At 33.7% G+C, this 23,041-nt stretch overlaps 1 protein-coding gene across 2 annotated transcripts in view; it reads left to right on the top strand.

The window, feature by feature from the left end:
- The first annotated feature begins 489 nt into the window (after positions 1 to 489).
- Positions 490 to 23,041, top strand: part of LOC128240567 (excitatory amino acid transporter 2-like) — a 50,195-nt gene continuing 27,643 nt past the window's right edge. The window contains exons 1-3 of one of the 2 annotated variants that reach the window (XM_052957256.1): positions 490 to 788; positions 9,476 to 9,592; positions 20,011 to 20,209. In XM_052957256.1, coding sequence (XP_052813216.1) covers positions 9,530 to 9,592; positions 20,011 to 20,209 — 262 coding nt within the window. In that variant the 5' untranslated portion in view covers positions 490 to 788; positions 9,476 to 9,529. Of the gene's footprint in view, positions 789 to 8,384; positions 8,580 to 9,475; positions 9,593 to 20,010; positions 20,210 to 23,041 lie in introns of those variants that run through there. The other variant, XM_052957257.1, reaches the window with a different exon arrangement.

Raw genomic sequence — 23,041 nt, 5'->3', positions numbered from 1 at the left:
GCCAAGTTATGGGCCTTTGCTGTAAAAAGGGAGTATTGTCTCTTGCAACAGGTGTACCAAGTTTCATTCAAATATCTTAAACAGTTTAAGAGTTATGGCCAAGGATAATTTTTGCAACATTGTCCATGATGACACCGACACCATTGCAATTATATTCCTTGCTATTCTTTCTTCGAAAAACAGACTAGCTTTGAAGTCTGAATTTAATGCTTGATTAAAGAATACTATCTTTTTTTCTTGTATAAAATTACATTTTTGGCTCACACTGTGAATAGTAAAACTAAAAATAAAATTGAATCATATCATCATGCAGTGATATCATATTTAACTGATAAAAAGGTATTTATTTTTTACTATTTCCCTTTAACCTAATAAATTAACCTTCATTGGTGTTTTCATAGGAGAAAAGTAATGCAATATTAATTTTGTGTCACTTCAGGAAGTCCATCTCACTCAGTACAAGTGGGTTACATTGAATGCATTCATGAAAGCTTTCTGGGTGCTCACTACTAGGATAAATTGGTGAAGACAGATGCTTGGGAGAAGAAGGGCCCTAGTGTGCTGTGGATTGATTTTGCTTTCTGTGTGAGCAGTTGGGTGTAAAGTTTCAGCTTTTGTGATATAACTTAGATTATCTTGGGATTTTCCTTGAATTTGTTGCATTTAAGTGAAAGTGGTGCATTAATTATGAGAAGAGTTTATGGTTGTTAGTGAATGCATGGTTTAACAAAAAAATACAAGTTTTAGTGCGTTTTGGTGATTTGAAGATCATTATCGGGATAGCTGCGGTAAGCTGAATACATTATTTGTCAATAAAATTATTAATGATGAATTTTTGCATTTAATGGTAATACTATGCTTTAAAATTTGTTAAATATTGTTTCATTTGTCTTATTCATGTATAACTTTTACTGTAAGGGAATTAAAACACTTTATTTTTATGAGTTAGATATTTTATGTAATAGTTAGCAGATGTGTTGTTTATTGTATTTTATAATTGTTTTGAAAACCAAAAATAAATGCCAACTATCTTAGTGTTGAGCATAAAAAATATCCAGCAATGCCTATTTTTAGCCAGTGTGCATGCAAAAGCCTTTTAAAAACCTACCCAATAAAACCAATGAATGACTAAATAGGAATTTGGCAGTAATAATCTGCTAATAGACTTTTAGTAGTATTGCACCAGTCAATTGTAACCACAGTCCCCCAAGGTCCGGGGGTATACCGGGGAAATTGGCTGTGTTTTTACATTCCCGGTGGCCCCATAGTGCCGGGTGAATGCGGTGGTTTTGTATTCGCGCCATATATAGCGGGGAATGTGCCTTCTTAGGGTCCCTGGGTTGGGGGGGTATTTGGTTTTACCCAGGCTTGGCTGAACCGAAAGTCAAAGTCCCTGCTATTCCCCGGGGCCGTGGTTACAATTGACTGGTGCATAAGAGCTCCTCTTAATGATTAAATTTGAATCAGTCTTGTCCACACATAACTCTTCCTACTTGTGTTCTGGGATCCCATTGGCACAAGGATGAGCCTGAATGGCTCTTACTATATAAGTTTTTTTAAATATCATCATATTATTTGCATTTTTTTAAGGTATTCGCGTGGTTTTACATTTAATCTGACAGCTAGTCTTACTCCGAGGAAGTGCATTTTGTGCAAAAACTAAGTCCTAAGGATCTAATTGAAAGCTTTATCATATTTATACCCCCACAAACGAAGTTTGAGGGGGTATATAGGAGTGAGCTTGTCGGTCGGTCGGTCGGTCTGTCGGTTTTCATGATTTCCAGACGATAACTCATGAAAGGCTTGACAGATTTGAAAAATATTTGGTACATAGGTGTAACATCAGAAGATACAGGTCAAGTTCGATATTGGGGCTGGTGGGGCCAAGGTCAAAGTCACTGTTACTAAAATAGAAAAACGGTTTCCGGACGATAACTCCTGAAAGGCTAGACAGATTTGAACAATTTTTGGTACACAGGTGTAACATCAGAAGATACAATTTGGTACACAGGTGTAACATCAGAAGATATAGGTCAAGTTCGATATTGGGGCTGGTGGGGCCAAGGTCAAGGTCACTGTTACTAAAAATAGAAAAACGGTTTCCGGACGATAACTCATGAAAGGCTTGACAGATTTGAACAATTTTTGGTACACAGGTGTAACATCAGAAGATACAGATCAAGTTCGATATTGGGGCTGGTGGGGCCAAGATGAAGGTCACTGTTACTAAAAATAGAAAAACGGTTTCCGGATGATAAATCATGAAAGGCTTGACAGATTTGAACAATTTTTGGTACACAGGTGTAACATCAGAAGATACAGGTCAAGTTCAATATTGGGGCTGGTGGGGCCAAGGTCAAGGTCACTGTTACTAAAAATAGAAAAACGGTTTCCGGACGATAACTCATGAAAGGCTAGACAGATTCGAACAATTTTTGGTTCACAGGTGTAACATCAGACGATACAGGTCAAGTTCGATATTGGGGCTGGTGGGGCCAAGGTCAAGGTCACTGTTACTAAAAATAGAAAAACGGTTTCCGGACGATATAACTCATGAAAGGCTAGTTTTTCTTGTCAGCAGTGTAACTTCTAAATTACTCAACAGATTTAAATAAAACAATACATGCATGATAAAAAAAGATGCAGTGTGCAGTTACCTTTGAGTTATGGCCTCTTTTCAAAGGAATGGTTTGCCATTCCTGTGTCCAGGTGGCATTTGGAGGTATTCGTCACTCCTGTGACAGCTCTAGTTCAAGAGAGATATGATAGGTTCACAGTATCACAAATTGAATGTCAAGGGCTCAGCAACTGTCTTAGTGTCAACAGAAATGTCTCTTTACTAGTTGGTGTGCATGTGCAATCTTTAAAATAATCCACTTGATAAAACCAATTAATGACCTAATGGAAATCGGGCACTTGTTATAGTAAGATGAAAATCTTCATGATTAAGAATGGGCAGAGTGAGTGTATCCCATCAGTGGCAGTAGGCAGACTGCTTAACATATGTGGAAGTTGAAATTCTTTAAGATTAAGCCTAGTACTCAATGTTTTCCTATCTGCAATTTCAGTGGCTGAAAATGTAGGTTGTATTCCAATCTTCATATGCTTTTTAGGTGATTAAATGAGAGTCTGTGTGGGGTTCCCATTTTCATAGGCACAGCTCCTTTGGGACAAAATTAGCATTAACAAAGCAAGGAAACTTTTGTCAACGTATGGCAGAACTATATGTCTTTAATACAAACGCAGAGAGAAAGTCACATTAAAGAAATTTCAATTTAAAATTTAGGTCAAGGTCATTACATTTGCATGAATGTTAAATTTCTTTTGCCTGAAGAATAACTCAGAAACTACTGAAACAATTTTGATGGAACTGTGAATATGATGTTCAGGTATACATTGCAAGCATCATTTTAACTCAGAGGACATTCTTCCAAAGTTATCATCCCTTTAACCATTTTTCATTTTCTACAAAAACATTTTTATCCAATTGAAAGGTGACAATGTTAATTTCTAATTCTTTCACTTTTGAATAATAATGGTTGGGTTAATTTCAGAAGGTATCACAACCTTCTATATTATAAGTTTAATATCATTTGGTAGTCCATCTAGCATTAAAGGAATTGTACACCAGATTGGCACCAAAAAAATGTTTTTTTCTGTAACGAATCTCAGGACAATTATTTAATAGAATGTGTTATGCTTTGATTATCATAATTGTAAAAAAAAAGGACCAAAATGTAAAAAAAAAAATGTGTCGGAGACCGGGTTCGAACCCGGGTCGCCAAAATTGGAAGTCCAGTGTAGTATCCACTGTGCTACGAAAGCTTTCTCCAACCGAGTGGTATATTTAAGCTATATACCTTACTTGGTAATATCACGTGATAACATCGACTAGCCAATCACGCATAAGGTATGAATTTTACTAGGTAGACATACCCAGTAATCTTTTTTAATGGAAAAATACGAAATAACTGCTAAACTTAAATAAATTGTAAACTATGTGGTACTTACGTTAGTAAGTGTCAATGCATTGTACACATTAATACCAAGTTTATGTCAGTTTTCGACAATTTTCTTTTTTTCTTGCAAATTGATCATCTGGTGCTCAGTTGCTTTAAAGGGGCTAGGCAGTAAATTTTGAATTGGAAAAATATGCAAAAACTGTGAAATATGTATGTGTCCTACTAAAAGCGATGTCATACATCAGTAAGTAAGATTCAATCTGTTGTACACAATGATGCCAATGTTATGAAAGTTTTTGACAATTTCCATTTTTTTCTTGCAATTGTATGATCTGGCCCCAATTTCTCGAAACTTTTTAATCTTAACAAGCTTAAGACGCTGATTTCAATTAGCCAAACTACATAGTGAAAATGGATTTTGATAAATGAAAAATGGATTTTGATAATCATACAGATAATTCCTACATAATTTCTAAAAATTCTTGAAGAAGTTAATAGAACACATTTTATAGAACAACAAAAATAGTGAGATTAGCTTAATCCTGTTATAAGGGACTTAAGAAGTTTCGAGAAATTGGGGCCTTGTGTGTAGTCCCTTTCATGCCAGAAGGTATTAAAACCTAGTTTATTGTCATTTAGTACGCTTAGCATTTACCCCAAACCACAGACTATGATACATTTTGTCGGTCATCTTTTAAAAAATGTTTATGCAATAAAATTAATGTAAATGCCGTATGACAGTTACAGCCATTACTTCACCTTGAGATGTATAATTTACATAAGTAATAGTTACTTTTGTCCTTGTAAGTGTCAAACATGAACATTACAGCAGGTCAGTCTCTCAGGGGAGCTGCATAAGTGGTCTGTAGGTTAATGTATAAATGTATAATGGATTGTCGAAATAATGAATAAATGAGTGCCTAGTTGTCAAAATTGACGATTGTCAATTTACAACAATATGCTGTGAACTTTTTGTGGCTACTTGCTGACCCACGAATGTTGAAATTTGAGCCTTTTGGTTATGTTTACATAACACAAAGTGTTATTTTACTTGTAGGGTAAAACCTTCTTAAAATAATAATTCCTTGTGCACAATTATATCAATTTAGTATTTACATGTGTATCTCTGCCAATGATATGACTGGTAGGATTTACATTTAATTATTAAAAAAGCCTCTGACAAAACTGCCTAATTTCCATAGTCATTAATTGGTTGTATTTTAAGTGAGTTATTTAGATGCTCACCCATGTGTACTGGCTAGCTTGTAGTATAAAGACACACACATGGATCAAAATTAGCATAAGTCCACAGATCCTGCACTGGTAAAATGCATTCCTGGCTTGCTCAAATTCAGGATTGGTAAAATGCTTTCCGGACTTGCTCAATTTCAGGATTGTTAAAATGCTTTCCGGACTTGCTCAAATTCAGGATTGTTAAAATGCTGTCCGGGCTTGCTCCAATTCAGGATTGGTAAAATCACGGCTTTCTGGGCTTGCTCCAATTAAGGAAGGATTGGTAAAATGCTCTCCGGGCTTGCTCAAATTCAGGATTGATAAAATGCGTTGCGGGCTTGCTCAAATTCAGAATTTTATATTAAACAGAGCTTATTCAATTTTTATGCCATGAACTAGTATAAAAATTCACGCTAGTTAATCCAAATGTCTTATTCCAATAACGGCATTAAGAAAGCCATTATTTATTTATGCATTTCTAAACTATGAATTTGTCAAATGGGCTATGCTTGATTGATGGTGTAGTTATGCAAAAATAACTAATGACTATTACATAGTGTTTATTAGAAATCTCATATAAAGTCTGCTGAGTCCTTGGTAGACAAAATCAAGTATACAAGTCTAATTTTCTTCATCAGAAAAAATAATAACAATTTCCTTCCCTGCTGTGTCCAAGTCTCTTGCAGACTCTGTCCTAAGGCAGTCATCATGTTTCTGTAGTCTGGATTCCGTAGAAAACTAATAAAGACGGGAAGAAGTGTCAACGTGTGTGACTTTACTCAGCCTAGTTCAGAGTTACGACCCAAGTAATGATAGGTATTTACTGAGACCTTCAGGAAATTTGGAGCTTGTTTTTTTTCCCTGTAGGATTCTACGAAGATTCCATTGTCACTTTGATGTATTAGAGATCCGAGTTATATTACTCCAGGAAACACTAGCCTAATGATAGAGTTTGTGGAAGAAGTTACTATGGTTTTGCACTAAAAATATCACTACTCACTTATTGTGACTTGTCTCGAAGAGGGCAGAATCCTCTGGAAACAGGTGATGGAATTTCCCACTTGGTGGAAATTTGCAAATTTACTCAAAGATAGGAGAACAGTTATAAATAATGCAACAATGTTTGGCTTGTCTGCCTTTTTTTAGCAAAAACCATAGAGGTATTAACAGCCTCAGTATTATTGCCAATGACAAAGGTGTTGTCAAGGAAAAACTTGAATGCTGGCCATTACTTGAAGACCATAAGAAATATTGAGATGAAACCTGGTAAACATGAACATACATGCATACAGTATTGAATTGACCAAAAACAAGAGGTATTGACAGCCTTGAAACTTGATAAGCTTAATAATACACACATGTTCTATATTTTAAGTTCCATATGCTCTTACCACATTTGTATTGTAATTGGAGCAAGTTCCCTATCTCCTGCTATGTGATCATTGTAATCAAATCAAGTTCCATAACTCCTGTTATATATTCATTGTAACCGGAGCAAGTTGCATAACTCCTGTTATATGTTCATTTTATTTAGAGCAAGTTCTGTAACTCTAGCTGTATATTCATTGTAATCAGAGCAAGTTCCATAACTCCTGCTATATGTTCATTTTATTTAGAGCAAGTTCTGTAACTCTAGCTGTATGCTGTTTGTTATTAGAGCAAGTTCCATAATTCCTGCTATATGTTCATTGTAATCGGAGCAAGGTGCATAACTCCTGTTATATGTTCAGTTTATTTCGAGCAAGCTCTGTAACTCTAGCTGTATGTTCATTGCAATCAGAGCAAGTTGCATAACTCCTGCTATATGTTCATTGTAATCAGGGCAAGTTGCATAACTCCTGCTATATGTTTATTGTAATCAGGGTAAGTTCCATAACTCCTGCTATATGTTCATTGTAATCAGAGCAAGTTCCATAACTCCTGCTATATGTTCATTGTAATCAGAGCAAGTTGCATAACTCCTGCTATTTGTTCATTGTAAACAGGGCAAGTTCCATAAATCCTGCTGTATGTTCATTGTAACCAGAGCAAGTTGCATAACTCCTGCTATATGTTCATTGTAATCAGAGCAAGTTGCATAACTCCTGCTATATGTGCATTGTAAATCAGAGCAAGTTCCTTTACCATACCTGTATGTACATTGTATTTGGAGCAAGTTCCCTAACTCTTCCTGTATGTTCAATGTATTTGTAGCAAGTCCTGTAACTCTTTCTATTTACTTTTGATCAACAACGGAAATATAGACAAGCATTGCCATCCACCTACGATGCTCCTGGTTGAATATTTCAATGATTTATTAAAAGCGATGCATGTTTTTCCCCAAATTGGTGTTAAATTTTAATGTAAATAATGATAATGTTTGTGTCAAATACAAATGTGCATATGACAAATCAACAAAATAGCAAATCAAGATTCAACAGTGGTGACCCATGCAATGTGCACATTTTATTTGAAAACATTTAAGCCATTTATTCTGTATACAAATTTAGAAATCCGGATGCTCCCAAGCTTGATTTAGTGTTCAGATTCATGCATCTGCAGATGGGATCATCAGACTGATTCACATTTAATCATTTAGAAGAGCTCTGAGAAAACCAACCATCCATTATGCAAATTACAACCGCCAAATTTCCATTTAGTCATTTAAAGGCTTTATGAAGTGGGTAAAATAGAAGCTCATGCATGCATGCTGGCTTAGTATAGAGGCATTTTGTGCTTAACACTAAAAAAGTTAGCATTTATTGTCAGTGCTGACTTGTGCATGGTCTGCTGACTTTATTGTTTAGAACACCAAAAATAAACACTAGCTATTACTTAGAGAAAACACACAAACTAATTAAATCAGGATTCTCCATTATTATGACAAATAAATCATAAAATGAAAAACTTGAAATGACCTCGACCTTGATGTTAAGTTTTGAAAAAGAAAAATGGCTGTTATGAGATATTTTTATTGACAGGTTAAATGGTCATTAACCCTTAATAATAACACAAACAATATTCCTGCCAAAACAGCTTTGCCACAGGCAAAAAATAAATCAATGATATTTATATTTTTTGTGTACAAATCATAAGATAAAATTTAGATAAAATCATAATTACATGGGCATTATCTGACTTTAAAGATTCTATCAACTGAACTCTTATGGAAGCTATTGATCGTTGGAAAAGGGTTGTAATTGTGAATCTCTTAAATAGGACAAACTCGCCTTCCGTATTTCCAACAACAATAGACTCTGCTTTGTATACTGTGAAAATGCGTGGATTTGACTGAATTTTATCACACGTTCTCTGGAGTTAATTTGAATGTATTTGTGAGAAAACTGTTTGGTGAATTTCATTATCTCGTGATAGTTAAGAATCGCATCTAGACAGTTCACAGAGGTATTTAGATTTGTATCTTACATTTTAATCTCAGTCATGTTTTATTTGTGACTTTTAATGCACATTAATTGATTATGGCTGCATAAATATTGTGAAGATTAAATATTGCATAAAAGTCATCTTGCGTTCAAACTACGATATATTTTTTTAGAGTTCTGCAACATTTAAACTTGAATTGATAAATATTTTGTACTTCAAAAGAACATTAAATAAAAAGTAAATGTATTCCTGTAAACATTTATTTATTTCATTTTTTTTCTCAAATTTTTAACTTTTAAAATTTTGTACATGCCGGTTTTTTGAAGAAAAGTATTTTAAGTATTTTTCGTCAGTGCAATCATTTGTTGTTAGTGTCTTTGTTGAAAATATTTTTGCTGTTATTGTAAGAATGCAAAAATGTGAGTTAATGTTGATTCTAAAAGAAAATAACTCATAATATATTAGTGACATTTAACATTAAACTTGTAACACAAATGAACATGCATGTGCTGCAAATGTTGAGGTATTTTCGTCACTGTCACCTTTTGTTCTTTGTGTCATTGTTGTTGTTATAGTTGTTGTTGTCAGAATGCAAAAACGCGAGTAAATATTGGGTATATCCGGAAAAAAATCAAGTAAAAAATATCAATGAACATTGAACTTGGTACATTCCCTTACAAGGAACATACATGTGCATGTGATGCAAGTTCCATAATTCAAGTTGATATATCTCTTGAGTTATGGCCCTTGAACAGCTGAGAAAAAAATGGATGAATCTTGCTCTTGTTTTATCCCATAGCATGCAATAGTGTATGAAGCAGTATATGACATGAAGCAATTTTTGTAAGATATAACATACTGATAAAAATTAGCGTTTTTTTATCAATGTTCAGAATTTTACCTTTCTCTGTTTTCAGTGTATAACCAGACAGCTATTATTTTGAAGCTGGATTGATAACTGATAAGCCAACATGGCGGACAGACCGATGTTAACAGGTGGCAAAGAGAGCGAGCCTAAGACAAAACTGCAAGTGGTAAGAGCTTTTTAGATCTTAAAGATCAGGTCATAGTCTTGATTATGTTGCAGGCGTCTTGGTGTTGACACTGGCAAAGTGTCATTTGTTGTTGACATAACTCTGACTAAATATTTCAATCGTTATGTCCCTTTGTAGTGGTACTGTTGCATTAAGTTTGCTTTATTAAAGCTCATTATTATACCCCCTTCAAAAAAGGTGGGGTATATGGCTTTGCACATGTAAGTTGGTCTATCGGTTTGTCATTAAGCCAAACTGAGAACTAGAGAACGTTTGGGCCTAAGGTCTTGGAGGTTTGTCATGACCAGCAGATGACCCCTATTAATTTTCAGGTCAGTAGGTCAAAGTTTACAGTGTCACAGTGAGCTTCAACAGATGAAGCGATCAATAAATAGAGAATGCTTGGCCTAAGGTCTGTCATGACCAGCAAATGACTATTATTGATTTTTAGGTCAGTATGTCAAATGTCACGGTCATGGTGACCTTAGAGCTCAAACAAACTTGTCTGATTGATAAATTGGATCTACTAATCCTTAAACTTGGTGGGGAGGTTGGTCATTACTTGTAGATCCCTGTTGTAGACCCCTCTGAATTTTAGATCAAAGGTCTAGGTAACAATATTGACCAGGATTACCATATGTTCATTTTTCAAAACAAGTCTTATAAAAAAGTAAATGTTAAAAGTTTTGCTTAAAAGTTGCAAGAAATTGATCATTTTCATATTTTTCAAACATTTTGGTTTATATACCATTCAATTGACCTTTAAGCAGCTATATGTCTGTATATCTGTACAACTTGCACTGCCAATATTCTTAACTTTATATTATCCATTAAACTTGTTCACTATCAACTATAACAGCATTTAGAACTGGTCAATAACTATGGCTACTTGCCTCAAACTTGGAACGGATGTTACAGTTATAACTTTAAATTAGCCATTTGGACATATAATGTGACCAGACTAATTTACTTCCATTAGTGGGGACAAACAATTACGTGTTGTACAATTATCTCTTGTACTTTATTGTTATTGAACCTGAACCTAATCTCAAATCTCGATGAAAAGAATTATGTAAGGTTATAGTAGTTACATGCGTGCATGTCCTATTGAATTCACCATTGGATAATTATGATAATAATGCTTATTGTTCAAGTGTAAAACATGACTATTTTATTGTTGAAAAGGTAGATGAAACATTCTTTTTATTTAAATACTCGCATTTTTAAAAGACAAAATATGACACCATTTAGAAATAAACTTTAAATTGTATGATAAAAATGGCTTTCAAAATAATAAATATTATTTTTTATAGTTTTTCAACATTGGCACAGAATCTTGATTAACCTGCTATTAAGCTTCAGGTTTGCTTAATACTCCACTGGACACTATTTTTGTCAGAAGAATTTGGCACAAGTAGAAAACTAGAAAGAAATCCAAACTGACACGACAAGAAGAGTGTTTGTCTTAACTAAGTTGATTAGACTAGCACTAAATCAGTGTTAGTGCCAATTAATGTCCAAGACCAGTAGCTGAAATGCTTGTTCTATCATGGAATGCACTGATTACTTTTCTGGGAGTGTACATGTACGGTAGTCCAGTAAGGAATAGCTTGTATTTTAAGGAGAAGGAATATGTATATATGTTTCTGGTCCAGTAAGGAATAGCTTGTATTTTTAGGAGAAGTTGACATAGTATTCCCTTAAGTAATTGAGCTAGTGATCTCTTTTGAAGTTGAGATAGTATTCCTTTAAGAAATTGAGCTAGTGATCTCTTTTGAAGCTGAGATAGTTATCCCTTTAGTATTTGAGCTAGTGATCTCTTTTGAAGTTGAGATAGTATTCCCTTTAGTATTTGAGCTAGTGATCTCGTTTGAAATTTAGATAGTATTCCCTTTAGTAATTGAGCTAGTGATCTCTTTTGAAGTTGAGATACTAGTCCCTTTAATAATTGAGCTAGTGATCTATTTTGAAGTTGAGATCAAATCCCCTTTAATAATTGAGCTAGTGATCTCTTTTGAAGTTGAGATAGTATTCCCTTTAGTAATTGAGCTAGTGATCTCTTTTGAAGTTAAGAAAGTTATCCCTTTAGTATTTGAGCTAGTGATCTCTTTTGAAGTTGAGATAGTATTCCCTTTAGTAATTGAGCTAGTGATCTCTTTTGAAGTTGAGATAGTATTCCCTTTAGAAATTGAGCTAGTGATCTCTTTTGAAGCTGAGATAGTTATCCCTTTAGTATTTGAGCTAGTGATATCTTTTGAAGTTGTGATAGTATTCCCTTTAGTATTTGAGCTATTGATCTCGTTTGAAGTTGAGATAGTATTCCATTTAGTAATTGAGCTAGTGATCTCTTTTGAAATTAAGAAGGTTATCCCTTTAGTAATTGAGCTAGTGATATCTTTTGAAGTTGAGATAGTATTCCCTTAAGTAATTGAGCTAGTGATCTATTTTGAAGTTGAGATAGTATTCCCTTAAGTAATTGAGCTAGTGATCTCTTTTGAAGTTGAGATAGTATTCCCTTTAGAAATTGAGCTAGTGATCTCTTTTGAAGCTGAGATAGTTATCCCTTTAGTATTTGAGCTAGTGATATCTTTTGAAGTTGAGATAGTATTCCCTTTAGTATTTGAGCTATTGATCTTGTTTGAAGTTGAGATAGTATTCCATTTAGTAATTGAGCTAGTGATCTCTTTTGAAATTAAGAAGGTTATCCCTTTAGTAATTGAGCTAGTGATATCTTTTGAAGTTGAGATAGTATTCCCTTAAGTAATTGAGCTAGTGATCTATTTTGAAGTTGAGATAAAATCCCCTTTAATAATTGAGCTAGTGATCTCTTTTGAAGTTGAGATAGTATTCCCTTTAGTAATTGAGCTAGTGATCTCTTTTGAAGTTGAGATAGTATTCCCTTAAGTAATTGAGCTAGCAATCTCTTTTGAAGTTGAAATAGTTTTCCCTTTAGTAATCCCTTAAGTAATTGAGCTAGCAATCTCTTTTGAAGTTGAAATAGTTTTCCCTTTAGTAAATGAGCAAGCGATCTCTTTTGAAGTTGAGAAAGTATTCCCTTTAATAATTGAGCTAGTGATCACTTTTGAAGTTGAGATAGTATTCCCTTTAGTATTTGAGCTAGTGATCACTTTTGAAGTTGAGATAGTATTCCCTTTAGTATTTGAGCTAGTGATCTCTTTTGAAGTTAAGAAAGTTATCCCTTTAGTAATTGAGCTAGTGATCTCTTTTGATGTTGTTATACTATCCCCTTTAATAATTGAGATAGTGATCTCTTTTGAAGTTGAGATAGTGATCCCTCTAAAAATTGAGATAGTGATTTCTTTCATGATTGAGCTAATGGTCCATTGATTGATTGAGCCTGTGATTTTTGAACGATTGATACAGTGAATCCTTGAGTGACTGAGCCTAAGAACACCATTGTTATAATAGATTCTAGGACTGAAATTATTTCATCTAGTGTAAGACATAATAAAACTGCAAGAAATAAGACAAATTATTAATATTTCATTTTTATAATTCTGTTTGGCCAAGGAGATAAAAAACACTTGGTTCTTGATTAATTATTGTTTTGTTAGAAACACTCTTTTGTCCTGCCTTTTTAATCTGACAAACTTATGTGAAGTATTTACAGCTGCAAAAATAAGCATAACAAACAGGGTGCATTACTATTACGTCTATTTTTAAAGAAAATGTAAATGTTTTAGAAAAAGAAATTGTTCAAATAAATAAATGATTGTTTAAAGTTCTACTATAATTTTGGAAAACGATTGTCATTAACATACAAGTTCACCAGAGATATATTTGTTAAACTTTCTTGAAAAAAAGGAATGTTTTGCATGAGAAGCCGTAAAATAAGTTTTTTATGAGAGGGTTAATGTCAATGTTAAGAAGCTGATGATTTACTTGACAGATAAACAAAAACTGGCTTAATCTTGAACCCAGCTGTATAATTCTGGATGTTAGTTGTTTTTGAAGTGCATGATGTGTGGGACTGTTGGAAAGAAATGTAAATGATTTTAACACATATGTCTCCATGACAGTTGCTTAATTAAGAGATGGAAAAATTGCTGCGCAGTCTGTTAATTGTACCATGTTTGAGAGGTTGTTTTTTTTTCTTCGTGTAAACATCAAGTCCCATATTGGAACTGTAATTAACATGTAGAATGATCGTAAAATGGTCGTAACCGTTCCATAACAACTACGCAGATAAATTATAATGTTATTTACTTATACCACACACTATTGAGCCATGTATCAAGGCAATACGCACGTAGGCCAATGTGTCGCATTCGTCAGAAAAAGTGAAAATAAGTTAAAAATATGCAATAAAAACTGAGGACTAAGGTGTCATATTGACACTGAAATAGCCTCTTAATTGTTACTTTTAACCACCGGCGAGAGGGGGCATGCCACACTCGCAGCATTTTTGATCGAGACGCAGCTATGCTGCTCATACTTTGAGTACACTTCAAAAGCATCCAGGTTCGCCCCTGCTATTAAACATTACAAAACAGGCATGTCACTGCTAACCCTCTTGATTGAATTTATACACTCCAGCTAAAGCACTTGTGTATAATCTCAATCATTGGAGTTGTGGGTGCTGTAATTATTACATGTACGTAGATGACATTTTGTTCAATAGTCTCAATGTCCATGATTAAGTACATATTCCCTCAAGTCAAGTCAATCATTCATCAGAACATGAGAATGATGATCAAGTGTTAAGCGCTTCCAACACTTAATTGTGGGAGTTGTTTATCTATTGCTTTGCATTTGACAAGGATCCTGATATATTCAATTTGACAAATTGTATGAAGGAATGCAATGCACCCCACAAAGAACTTAGTTCTTTGGTTGCTCAGCATTGCTTGTTGATAACTTAAATGTATGGAAAATGCATTATACATGAATTTATTACAGTCTGTATATAATTTGCTCTTTATTTCAACTGAATTGGACACGAAATTAAAAATTCATTCCAACCTAAAAAAGATGGTTTGTGATATTATTTTAGGTATAATTATTTTTAGGCAGATTATCAGAAAAAACTTAAGTAAAATCTCAATCTCAACTCATTTTACCATAAAACAACAAAAAATATTGGAAAAAAATATGATTTTACACATTTTAAAACCGCATTTTATCATTGAATAAGTTGATTATATTCTTTGGTATAGATTCCTAGGGTAAAATATTCTACAGCCAAAAATGTACTTGAGTACAATTCATTGCCTTTTAACAATTACTCCAGTATATATTTTGCTCTAGAATTAGTTTTCTTTGAAATATTATCAAATTCTTTCAATAACATATTCTATGAGAAAATACATTTTCAATAAGTATAACAAAATACAATATTTTGAATAACACTATGCTTTTATGTGTGGTAAATTGAGTTGAGATTGAGACTAAACTTGAGTATTTTTGTGATATTGGGGCCAGGTTTTATCGCATTGCGGTGTTTTCTGAACATGAAACCCTTTCAAATTTTATCAGAATAGTTTGAGGTCACAAAGCATTCAAAATTCACATATTTGTGGGTTAGAAACCTTAATGTCAAGTTCAGGACATACCAGGATGAGATTTGTTCGAGTGGTTTGTATACCATATTATATCATGTATAGGACGCTAGCATAGATAGGACGCAGGCAAGAAAATAGTTGAAAAACGGGTAAAAACCCTTAATATATAAGATAGGACGCAGCGGAAAAATGTCAAAGTCGGAGCCGAAAAATTGAGGTTGGTAAAGTATTTATAACATATATTGAAGTAAAAAAAAAAAGTTATATAAGGCATATTTCGATAACTGTCTTGTGAATTTCGATAATTATCGTCGTATATCGGTAATTTAGCATTTCGGTAATTTAGTTAAGTCTTGACATTTTGAGAACATTCACGCATATTATAAGACTTATACAAATGCTGTAATAGTCCCGACACGCATTCTGACTGACAGTCAACCGTTGCAATAGTTCCGACATGCCTTCTGAATGACAGTCAACCGTTGCAACCGTTGCAAAACTGTGTAAAACTGATGATTGTTTTGATAAGGCTTGTCGCTGGGCGGAATAAAGCATGTCAGGCATAATTAATGCGTGTCGGTAATTAGCCTTGCAAGCGGAAAGCACGTCGGGTAAAATGCGAACAAACAACCATACGGTATTACCATCGCAATAGTTCGTTCTATTGATGTTTTTCTAATGACAGACAGCGGGTGTTTTTCACACCTTCGCACATTTGAAAAGATTTGATAGTGACAATAATGCTACTTTGCGTTATGCACATTCCTTTATTAATTTTTTAAAACAGTAACATACAACAAAATGTTTTGTAAAATATCGAAACATTAAAATCATGAACAACGATTAATTGATATTTACCTCCTTTCCCGATTTTCCGTTGCCGTTATAACTCAATCCAGTTAAATGCTGATTCACATCGAGTTTTTGTGAGTAGCGTCCCTTTTGTAAAAAAATAAACACTCATGTTTGTGTTCAATTTATTTCTCAATAAATCATTTTAAAGTAAACATTCAATATATTTCTGCGTGTGTTAACTTGCGTGATTTTACCTATGTCAGTTGTTCTCTTCGGTGACGCAGAACAGATACTTACTATTACCGCGTTCTTCCCCGGTCCGATATTTTCGACCTGAAATGGACTTGGAAAAAAACAGATGAAATTCTAATAGCATAGAAAGGACGCAGGCAATTTTTAAGACGAGAATTGGGAGTAAAAAAGTGCGTCCTATGCATGATATAATACAGTACATGTGTCTTGAGTTGAAGCTTTTTCATGTTGTCCTAAAAACAGACTTAAACAGGGTTCATTTGTAAGAGTAGGCAGCACTCTTAGGATCTGAGATTGGTGCAACAGTCTGAAAAATACTAGGTAGGGGATGAACAAAGTTGTTGTTTTTAAGTCCAGTTAAAATAGCAAACAAGATGGCAATGCTTACCATGACATTTCGGTATATTGTGTTTTAAATCATTAATACTTGATGATTTTAATTATAAACAACACAAATGGTCAACAACAACTAAAAATCAGAAAATCGAAAATGTTTGTTTTTATCTAGGGTCGAAAAAAAATGCCAGGGTGAGAGTTTTTGCTAGGTGGAGTCTGGTAGATATTCATTGTAGACCTTAGATTGATATCAGGTGAAGATCAGTAGAAGGCAATATAGATTATAGGAATAAATATTTTTCTCCCAGAAAATTAATATTCGTTGTTAGGTATAACCTTTTTGCTTCAATTGCTTCTATTACGTAACTCGGTATACAGAGCTACAAAAAACTGGAATCTTGTCAATTACCACAAGATTTAAACTCAGTGAGGAATAAACAATTATTGCTCTTTGATTACAGCAATTCCTGATATCTCAGGAGTTGAGTACTTATCCTTAAGCTGGTTGCAAACATACTCTCCCATGAAGGAAACCAGATTTCACTCTGTAAATATGATTCTAGTACAGGCTTACAGCATGTCAAGTGCAATGATTTGGGTACCCTACATCTTTATGTCTTGTTAATAGTCAGAAAGCATGTTATTGCTACATAAAATAATCCTTTTTTTATTTTTTATGCAGTTATCACTCTCAGATGGCAAAACATAGCCTATGTCTTATCCAATCTGGTACATTTAATGCTATGGCATTTATTTTCACAAGAAAATGTGTATATGCATACTAATACCTAAGCAGACATTTGAGCTCGTATTCCATGCATACAAGTCAATTACACTTACAGGAGGTTTAGAGCATTGTTGTTGTTTTTTCTAGAAAAAAAATATTATGAATTTGCCCCAGATATGCTGCATTTGTAACTGGAAGGTTTAAGGTCAATGTATTTTTTTCTGATAAAACATCACATGCTAACATATATGTTATGATAGTTTTGTTGATTCAGATATGTTCAATACCTTTTGCATTAATCCATTTATAGGTTTAAGTACCCAAGAAGTGTGTAAAGCACTGCACTTTTCAAAGTCAAGGTCACACCAACTACTAGTGTGTTTTTACCTGCTCAATATAAGAATTCAAAATAATGCAGCATGTCAATATGCTGAGCAAATGGTTAAGTGGCCTTGACAGTTGAAGGTCAAGGTCATAAGAGTACATCTTCAGATCAGTGAACTACTGTCCTATCTTGTTGACACAGTGTCTAGAGCCTTATGGCTTCAATTGGTTTGTTTGTCCTTAATGCCTCAGTCACATTTGCTCAACGGCTAGGCTACTACAGCTGCCATAGGCCCCAGAAATCAGAGATATGTGTGGCAGCCGCAGATGATCTACAATGCAGGGTAACCATACCACATATCCCTATAATTTACAGGCCGTAGGAGTATAATGTGGAGTTATAACTTTTTTTCATTTGAAAGGGGCTGTACTCCATATGATAAAATAGCGAAAAAAAGAAGGAAACTGTCGAAAACTGACATAAACTTGGCATCGATGTTTACAATGCATTGAAACTTACTAACTGAAGTACCACATAGTTTACAATTTATTAAAGTTTAGCAGTTAATTTGTATTTTTCCATTAAAAAAGATTACTGGGTATGTCTACCAGGTAGAATTCATTCCTTATGCGTGATTGGCTAGTTGGTGTTATTATGTGATATTACCGAGGTAGGTGTATAGCTTAATTATGTCACCCAATTAGTATAAGCCGTTGTAGCTCAGTGGATAAGGCGCTGGACTGCAATTTTGGCGACATGGGTTCGAACCCAGTCTCTGACACATTTATTTTTTACATTTTGGTACTTTTTTTACAATTATGATATCAAAGTGTTACACATTCTATTAGATAATCGTCCTGAGATTCGTTACAGAAAAAAAACTTTTTGGTGCCAATCAGGTGTACAGTCCCTTTAAAGCTCCCTGTTGCAATAGCTATGCCGTAGCTATGCCGGAGAGCCCTTTTATGCCCACACGGTCGCCATATGGCCCCACCTTGTGGAACTTTTGCAACTACCTAGCATCTGTCTTGGTATTTGTCAAAATTCTACTGCCACTGCAGGGATGCCCTAAGTTGACCATGTATCATCTCTACAAAGGCCATATGGCAGCCGAAGGTTTTCTGTCTTCAAAACTTCAAAATACGCCATGCAGCTACCCTGGCGTTTGTGACGGCTGCAGTTGCTTATGTGACCGAGGCATTAGTATCACAATTTTTATTTCCTCACCGACATAGCAGTGTGTTAGGGAGTGTTTCATGGTTGTTAATTTTGAAAAGGGTCATGGTTGTTAAATTTTAAATGAGATGTTCGTGCACTTGAATCCTGAGGATTGCTTGTGGTTGTGCCTTGTAGCCTTGTAGCAAACATGTGCATTTGAACAACAGCTTTAATACATAAATAAAAGTGTTCATAAAGCATAAAAACTATTATAAGATCTATAAATGAAATAAATCATGTATGCGTGAATAAAAATTAATGTGCCGTATCAAAATTTGTTTTGAAATGATACATTTTATCTTTTATTTATGATCTCAATCTATACATAATTGATAATGTTACATCTACCTTATTCAAACTTGCTTATACAAATTGGCAATGAAAATATATTGACCTTAGTTATGGATGTGATAAATTGTTATAAATTTATTTTCAGAAAAGAATGAAGAAAAAGTACAGATTCTTAGTTATTGTGTTCTTTGGCCAAAAATAACTTGCTTAGTGTAAATGGGAAATAGCCCACACAATAAATCAATAATAATATACTTATTGGAAGTAATCATTATGATCAAATATTAAAATGTGAATACGTCTGGTCATTCTATCGGCTGAGGTGTGAGCGCCAACACTAAATATATCTATGAATTGTTCGTGTTGCTTTTGTAATTGAATGCAATGCGAAATATTTAGTTTAAACTAACTTGTGACAAAAACTGATATCTTAATCATCAATAGAATCCTGGTAGAGTGTGCTTAATGAGTAGAAACTGGTGTTTAAGTGTCTGTTTGTGTCTGTTAAGGCCATGAAAAGTTTGCAGGTCATGGGGATCAAACCCCACCATCTTAAAATGCTGGAGGTTCGAATTTTCCAATGCATACTGGCAACTCATGAATTATCATTTTTCTTGCATACATTTTAATTACTTTGATGTTAGAAACACAGTTCTTGAACATTTTTCCAAACAGTTTCTTACAGACCATGACCTTTTTTATTTTTTATTTCTACAATATCATTTTTTTCTTTTTCATTTTTTCCCCTGTTTTGATACATCATAAATAGAAAATAAAATTATGCATTAAGCTCTTTTAAATTGGCTTGTTGTGTTTGACACATTTTTCATTGAGGTTGGAAAATGATCTTCCCAGGGCTGGTATAAAGGTCATTGAGATGATAACCGGAAACACATATTTAGTATACAAGATAAACTTGTTTCTCACAATTGTCCATTTTTTTTTATTTCAGGTCCTAGGATGGTGTCGAAAAAATCTACTTCTGGTGCTCACAATATTGGGCGTAGTTATGGGCGTAATTCTGGGCTCCCTCATTCGTCTCGCAGAGCCCTCACCAATGGCAATCGAGTTGATAGCTTTCCCGGGAGAGATCCTTATGCGGGCCTTGAAGATGTTAATTCTACCCCTGATTGTTTCCAGTTTAATTGTGGGTATGTAAATTGGTTTACTATTCTTAATTGTTTATACAGCAGTTTTTGATGTTTGTGTATTTATATGGCCAAAAAAAAATAGATTTTCCTCAGTGGCTTGATGTTGTTTTTGGTTGCATATGTGTGTGATAAAATTAATGTGGGCTAAAAAGACCAATATTGGCATCCAAATTTAGTGCTAATGTTTTTTTAAGTATAGAATAGCTCAATTGTATTTTCCCCCTTGATATTGTTTTAGTATTGTAGTGCTATTTCATGACTAATGCAGCATGTAAAATTCGGCATTAGTTTCTGCCATAAAATGAAAACTATTTGACGTATTAAATGAAACTTGGTATGAATGTTAACAATGCCAGTCATCCTTTTATGTTTTTATATCATCAAGATTATAGTTCTGAGAATATAATCACTATCCCAGATTGATATTGCTATCATAGATGGAAAAGTTTTTTTATCAATCATAGAGAATTACAAAACATGTCAACATTATTTCTTAATCAACATGCCAACAATTAATTTAATGGCTTTTCATGATGTACCTCGTTACTGAGTTTTCTTGGTTTGATGAAGTGCATTTCCTTTGATATTCAGGTTTTTTGTATAAATTAAATTACTCTTTCATTGGACAAAGAAAAGTATTTTGTTTAGTGTTCTACTTGCAAACCACATTTTAAGCTTGTCTTTTGTTTGGAAAGAAAAGACCTTGGCCGTTCCTTGACCTTGGCCGTACCTTGACCTTGGCTGTTCCTTGATCTTCGCCATTCCTTAACCTTGGCTGTTCCTTGACCTTGGCCATTCCTTTACCTTGGATGTTCCTTGACCTTGGCCATTCCTCAACCTTAGCCAGTTATCGACCTTGGCCATTCCTTGACCTTGACCGTTCCTTGACCTAGGCTGTTTCTCAAAATTTACAAAGATATTCAGATAAAATTTGGTATATCTGTAAACTGACAATATGGGAATGTGTATTAAGGCCCATAACTCTTGCTCCAATTTTTGTCAAGTTATTTCCCTTGAACAGGAGAAAAATGGAAGATTGTTTGCATCCACTCCTTATTCTATGTTTTTTAATTGTCGGACATAAAAATGACAAAGTAATTATAGCCATCATCGTTTAAAACTATATCCATTACTATTTGTCATATTATTTTATAAAATTTCGTGAATTATTTTGATTAATGGAGTTGTTAAATTGTGTGATTTATTTTGATAAATTAGTAACTTCAACTTTTTATCAAAAATGGGGTTTGCTGATATTTTGACCCACTTGTATAATATTTAAGGTGAACAATATAGTTTGTTGCAAAAAAGCATTTAATTTTAGAACATTACCACTCATTCAACGTTAATGATAAAAACAAAACAAAAAACATATGATTTAGGTACAGATTGCTTTGATCATTTAAGTCAAATAAATTAAAGATGATAATACATTAAAAAAAAATTTTTTTGGCATTTATTCAAGTATTGAACGTGTTGACAACTTTTTATTTTTTTGTATAAGAATGAGCCAATTTATAAGAAAATGCATGGAAACCAGTGATATAAGACAGCTGACAAAAAATCAGATTGCACATATTCATATTTAAGTTAAAAAAGAGAGAGATGTTTTATGCATTTTTCTTACATCATTAGTAATGCTTTAAGCCAAAGAACATAATTTTTGAACGGAAATATGATAATCTGCGATCTGATCTTTTGTCAGTAGATTTTTTTACACTAATTTGCAGATATTTACGGAGAAATTGGTTCATTCCAAGACAAAAAATAAAAATAGTTATCAAAACGTTCAATCTGAGAGAGTGAAGCTTTAAACCCTTCATTAAGTAATGGTCACAAGTAAGTAGTTGATCACCTGGGTTGAATATTTATGCAAATTTCAAATTGCTGAATTAAGTTTTAGTAAACAGCACAGCAGGTTACAAATTGATGGCTTATAATTAGGATGTCAGCCTCACAATAGAGACTTGAAAGATGATTCATAGTCATTTCAGTAATGTAACTATTCTGAAGCTCAACTTACATTCTTTCCCCAAAAAGCTGTTAAAAATTGCACTAGTTGAGGTGATAATGTTTGACAGTCATTAAAACTGTTTCGGGTGTTGAATTCAAACCTAAACAGTACATTTGAACCCCGACAAACAGAAGTGGTTCTTAAAATATCAAAAATAATCATTGTTTTCGTATCTTATCAAATATTCTATTCAACAAAAACAACTTAAATTACCTTAAAAGTATGTTTGACCTTAAAAACAAGACTGGTGACCCCATATGAATTAAAAGATAGATTATAATTCATTTTTTTTTTTAAATGGGGACGAGGGATTACATTTTTTTTCCTAGATGACCGATTCACCATTGAATATGTGTTCATGCTCTTCCTTATTGCATAAGGGACCATAAAAATGTATTTCTAGAGGAACCACGGACCCCATTGTAACAATTCTTCTTTTTTTTTTACATGTGAATGTTTACATCAACACTGGCTGGTATGAATAAACGCCATTCCAAAACAGTACTGGACTGATACGCAAATACAGACGCCAGTTCTACATTTATATTTGAGTCAATAAAATTTAAGGGCCTGCGGAAAAAAAAGGATGTGGGCGAGGATGAATGTCTTGCAATTCATTTATAGTCGCCTAGGTGCCCCTGTCATATTTCCTGTATGACCTATTTCTTCTTGGTGAAATAAATTTTTTACTTGAACATGAGCTGATTGTTCAGAACTTTTTTAAAGTTAACAACATTGTTAACAACATCGTTGTTAACTGTTAACTATGGATACACTTGTGATATACTGTATTAATAACAAGATTAGATACAGCTGTT

Source organism: Mya arenaria, chromosome 7, assembly GCF_026914265.1.
Source record: "Mya arenaria isolate MELC-2E11 chromosome 7, ASM2691426v1".
In the NCBI taxonomy this organism is placed as follows: domain Eukaryota; kingdom Metazoa; phylum Mollusca; class Bivalvia; order Myida; family Myidae; genus Mya; species Mya arenaria.
Note: the sequence above shows the minus strand (reverse complement) of the source record. Positions and strands in the feature narration are given on the sequence as shown.